We start from the raw sequence: 5,232 nt of genomic DNA on the forward strand, positions 1-5,232 counted from the left end.
CAATTTTACCCACTTTTGAATTTTCCGTTTTCAATTGTACCCCAATATTTTAATTTTTGTTAATTTTTTTACTTAAATGATGAAATCATTCAATTAATTAAGTCTAAACATGAAATTAAATTTTTTTTTTATTCAAAAAAGTACAAATAAGTCCTTTATTTTTAAAAACTAATTAAAAACCATAATCAAATTAACACTAATTTAAATTCTTAATTAATTTAACTAAATTTAAATAAATTTTAAAAATATACAATTAATATATGCGAGACATGTAGAATGTTTTAAACAAATTTCCAAACGCAAAAGACGTTAATTTAATTTTTCAGGGTACAATTGAAACACAAAAATGCAAAATAGGGTAAAATTGACAAATTTGCAACGTCAGGGTATGATTGAAAAGTGGCTAAAAGGTCGGGGTTTTTTTAAGACATTAGGCCTATTTCTAAACAAACCATCATTTTACTTGCATGTCATATGATTTTATGTTTTAAACAAAAATGAATTATTATGTTAAAAAAAAGGCAGCACGTCCAAAATTTTGTCTTATTACATAGAAAGATAGTGAAACAAAATGTCATCTTCCTTAACCAAAAGCCACCCTCTTTTAACTCATTCTCTGTTCCTATTCTTTCCTTCTTCTCTACTTAATCCTTCATTTCCATTCTCATGGCACCACCCAAAACTAAAAATGTCCCATGAGGTTGATGAATGCAGAGGAGTCCTCCGCGTTTACAGCGACGGCTCAATCTGGCGGTCATCGGAACCAAGCTTCAAACTTCCGGTGAACGACGATGGTTCCGTTGCATGGAAAGATGTCCTTTTCGACCATGCAAATAACCTCCACCTCCGCCTCTACAAACCGTCGCATAATAATTCTTCCAAAAAGCTTCCCATTTTTTACTACATTCATGGCGGTGGCTTTTGCATTGGCTCACGTACTTGGCCCAACTGTCAAAACTACTGCTTCAAGCTTGCCTCCGACCTTCAAGCGGTGGTTATTGCTCCGGACTACCGTTTAGCTCCCGAAAACCGGCTTCCGGATGCCATTGAGGATGGTTTCACGGCGGTGAAGTGGCTTCAAGCTCAGGCGGTTTCGGAGGCGGATGCGTGGCTGACGGAGGTTGCTGATTTTAGTAAGGTGTTTATTTCTGGGGATTCTGCAGGTGGGAATATTGCTCATAACTTAGCTGTTCGTTTAGGAGCTGGTTCGCCGGAGTTGTCTCCGGTTCAGGTGAGGGGTTATGTACTTTTAGCGCCCTTTTTTGGTGGCACTGTGAGGTCTGTATCAGAAGCTGAGGGGCCTAAAGACGCCTTCCTTAATTGGGAACTCATCGACAGGTTTTCTGTTTTTTCTATTTTTATAGTCTTCAACATTTAAATAGAAATGAGCATTTAATTAGTATTTAAATTGATCCTAATTTGATTAATCAAAATCTCTTTAACCGAAATATTAAAAATACGATTTTACAATTAAATTAGTCGTAAATTTAATTAAACTTATAAAAATAAAAATAAAATTTATAACTTTTAATTCCAAATTAAACGCTTTATTTTTTATTGTTCCGTTTTTATTGTCAAAATTTATAAATTGGCAAATTGAACTGTTGATTTTTTTTAATATTACAAATAAATACAATTGTTTTGTTATTTTTTTCGTTCCAAATTGATAAATCACCTTGTTATTTTTAACGTCTCAAATTCTTCGCTATGTTTTCTATTTAGTTAATAATCTACAAATTAAGAGTCTCAGTTATCCTTCTTAAAAATATATAATTATTCTTAAATAAAGTAATTATTTCATTTATCAATATAATATACACCAAAAAATCTAATTAATATATTTTAGAAATTAAAAAAATAAAAATAAAAATTGATTTTTTAATTAATTTAGTTGATTTTTAAACGATGTATCATTTTGGAATACAACGAGTATCTCATAGTTTTTAACATGAGTATAAATTAAAGCATCTTGTATTAACATATGAATAGATTTTGGAGATTATCGATTCCGATTGGCGAGACAACCGATCACCCCCTAGTGAATCCATTTGGACCACGAAGCCAGAGTCTTGAACAACTGAAACTTGATCCGATTCTAGTGGTAATGGGTGAGAGTGATTTACTGAAAGATCGTGCGAAGGATTATGCAGAGAGATTAAAAGCTTTTGGGAAGAACATCAAATATGTTGGGTTCCAAGGACAGCAACATGGGTTTTTCACCATTCATCCTAATTCACAACCAGCGATCGAGTTGATGTCTCTCATCAAAGATTTTATCATTCAAAATTCATAATATTGTCTGTTGTCTTCTTTATTTTTACTCCATTGCCTAATTTATGCTTCCATGGGAGCATTCATCTATATTATAATAAGTCAAAAGTCAGTACGGTTCTTAAATTTATAGATCGGGTTTATTTATTAAATTCGGCGTAATTTGATAATGCATGAAAGCAACCGTAAAAATATTTTTATTTAATACCTAATGACAATTTCTATACATTTTTGTATTTTATATACATAATATTTTATGTTTATATCTGTGTAATAATATTTAATATCTTTATTTTTCTATCGTTGCGAAGAAAAAGCATTGTGAGAAGAATTGAACTCGCAATCAATGCTGCACAGCTCTTATACAGTGTGTGTTGTAATTCATTAGTTATATTTAATATCTTTATTGTTATTTTTTACACGCTCTAAAAATATACATGAGATAAGATAATTGGACTAAGACCTAACCACGGAATAGTTTGGCCCGGAACCAATTCGGTTAAAATTCATTTATAACCGGGCCAAAACCAGTCAGAAAATAGGAGCAATCGATTTCGAGCTGTTTCCTCTCCATTTTTAACCAGACCACCTGTTTTGGTTTAAAATAGATATATTGATTCAAATCCATTTTTTAGAAGATAAAAATAAAAAATCCTACCCCCCTCTCTCTCTCTATATTATTACTTTTTTCCTTCTCTATACTAACTCACTTCTTTTTTATTTAATTATCATTCACAATTATAACCATATCCTTCTTATAATCATATTCTTCTTAGAGGCCATTTGGTTCGCCAAAAAAAGGAGGGAATGGGAATAGGAATGAGAATGATTTCCATTATTTGTGTTTGTTTTATCAAATTACACTAGGGAATGGGAATGTGATTACCCCTTCAATGGGAATCACCCATTCCCCCCTTACCCTATGAGAATGAACTTTTGGGAATGGGAATCAAAATTTAACAAAATATTTTAATGATAAATAATAAATATATAATTATTAAAAAAATTAATTTTAAATTTTAAAAAATATACTTAAAATAAAAAAAATATTTTTTAATATTTTTTTAAAAAAATATTTTTATTTTTTTAATAAATATTTTATTTAAAAAAATATTTTTTTTATATTAAATTTTAAAAAATAATTTAAAAATATTTAAAAAGATAAAAAAAATATTTTTAATAAATAATAAATAATATTTTTATTAAATTTTACTCATTCCCATTCCTATCTTTGAACCAAACAAAAAATGAAAACAATCCTTTTCATTCCGATTTCTATTCCCAACCTTGAATCAAACGGCCCTTTAGTTCTTACTAATTTCACCCTTTTCTCTTCCATACTACTTATCACTCAAACTTTTCTCCCTATACTAACCACCTCATACGTTTTTAGGATTATTTTCAACCACCGTCCTCAATTTTGTAGCTTTTTTTCCACTAACGTTTCTTAATTTAATTGTGAACCTATAAATTCCTTGAGTTTTGCCAATAAACTCCTTCCATCCAATTTTTAGATCACACCATTAACAGATACTGACGTGACACCTAAACAAATAAAAAATAAATAAATAAATAAATAAATACATTAATTTCACATTATTTGACATGTCATTAAATTATCCTAAAAATAGAAAACACCTAAATGCCCCTAAACCAAAAAACTCTAAAAAAACTCGACTGAACCCACCATTACTATCGAAATCTAGTGCTACTGGCTTAACCCACCACCGTCTGCATTCACTATCGAAATCTAGTACCAACTTTTTTAAAAATATTTGTTCTTTTACCAAATCTTTAGTCTTTCAAACAGGAGCGAAGCCAAAAAAATTTCAAAAGATGTGCAAAAGGTGTAAATGGGTAATAAAGGCCGACAATAAGTTATATAATATAATTTTAATATATTTAAAAAATACATAAGCAGAAATCAAAAAAAAATATTGAAGGTGGTCAATCGACCACCTAAAGCCCAAGGTGGCTTCGCCACCGCTTTCAAATATACCAAATTTAACCAATTCATTTAAGTTCAGTCGCAGAATCACTAAGGAACCTTTTGGTTCAACGTTAGGAATCAGAATGGGAATGGAAATGAGAAGAAATCAGAATGAGAATGGTTGTTTTTATATCTTATTTGGTTCAATAAATTAGTGTGGAAATGAGAATGGTAAGAGTTTGTAATTTTTTGAATATTATTTATTATTACAAATTTTTATTATTTTTAAATAAATTTTTATTATTTTTATTTTTTTTAATTTTTTTTAATCTTTGTTAATTCAAATGAAATATTTTTTATTTTTTCAAATAAAATATTTTTTATTTTTTTTAAATATCTTTTATTTATAAAAATAATGAATAAATTTTTAAAAATAATTTTTTAATATATTATTATTTATTATTAAAACATTAGTTAAATTTTGATTTTCATGAGAATGGAAAATCCATTCATATGGGGTATATAGGAATAGGTGATTTCCATTAATGGAATAATCCAATTTCCATTATCTGGTGATTTCAAATAAAACAAACACAAATAATGAGAATCATCCATTCCTATTTCTATTCTCCGCTTCTTTTTTGACAAAACAAGCGCCCTTGAGCGGCTGAGCCTAGGATAGGCTCTAGCTCAAGTATTGTTGGAATTTTCCAAAATAATGAAGTAGTATTTGTACAAAACTCAAATCCAGAAAAAAAAAAAAAAAATTTCGTTCCGAATTATTAAGAGATAGGGCATGAACAACAAATTCCAGGCTCCGCCACTATTTACATCCCCACCCACTCTAGCTGGAGAATGGATGGGAGTAAGATCTCCCGTTTACACCAAAACTGAGATTGTGAATGAGACATGAAGTGACACTTAGCCACCTCCTTGTTGAGTACCTCTCAATCTACATCATTGAAGATATTCACATAATTGAAGCTCATCTCACAAATCACAACCCATCATAAGTGTCCTACTTGAGGAGA

General features: G+C 29.7%; 1 protein-coding gene across 1 annotated transcript; it reads left to right on the forward strand.

Annotated features, from left to right (window-relative positions):
* Positions 1-536: 536 nt before the first annotated feature.
* On the forward strand, positions 537-2,423 carry LOC126671673 (probable carboxylesterase 15). The gene is made up of 2 exons (XM_050365463.2): positions 537-1,338; positions 1,990-2,423. Exons 1-2 carry the CDS (start codon positions 572-574, stop codon positions 2,291-2,293), a joined length of 1,071 nt encoding a protein of 356 aa, XP_050221420.1. The 5' UTR covers positions 537-571; the 3' UTR covers positions 2,294-2,423.
* The last annotated feature ends 2,809 nt before the right edge of the window (positions 2,424-5,232 follow it).

This window comes from Mercurialis annua, linkage group LG1-X (genome assembly GCF_937616625.2).
Source record: "Mercurialis annua linkage group LG1-X, ddMerAnnu1.2, whole genome shotgun sequence".
Taxonomy (NCBI): Eukaryota; Viridiplantae; Streptophyta; class Magnoliopsida; order Malpighiales; family Euphorbiaceae; genus Mercurialis; species Mercurialis annua.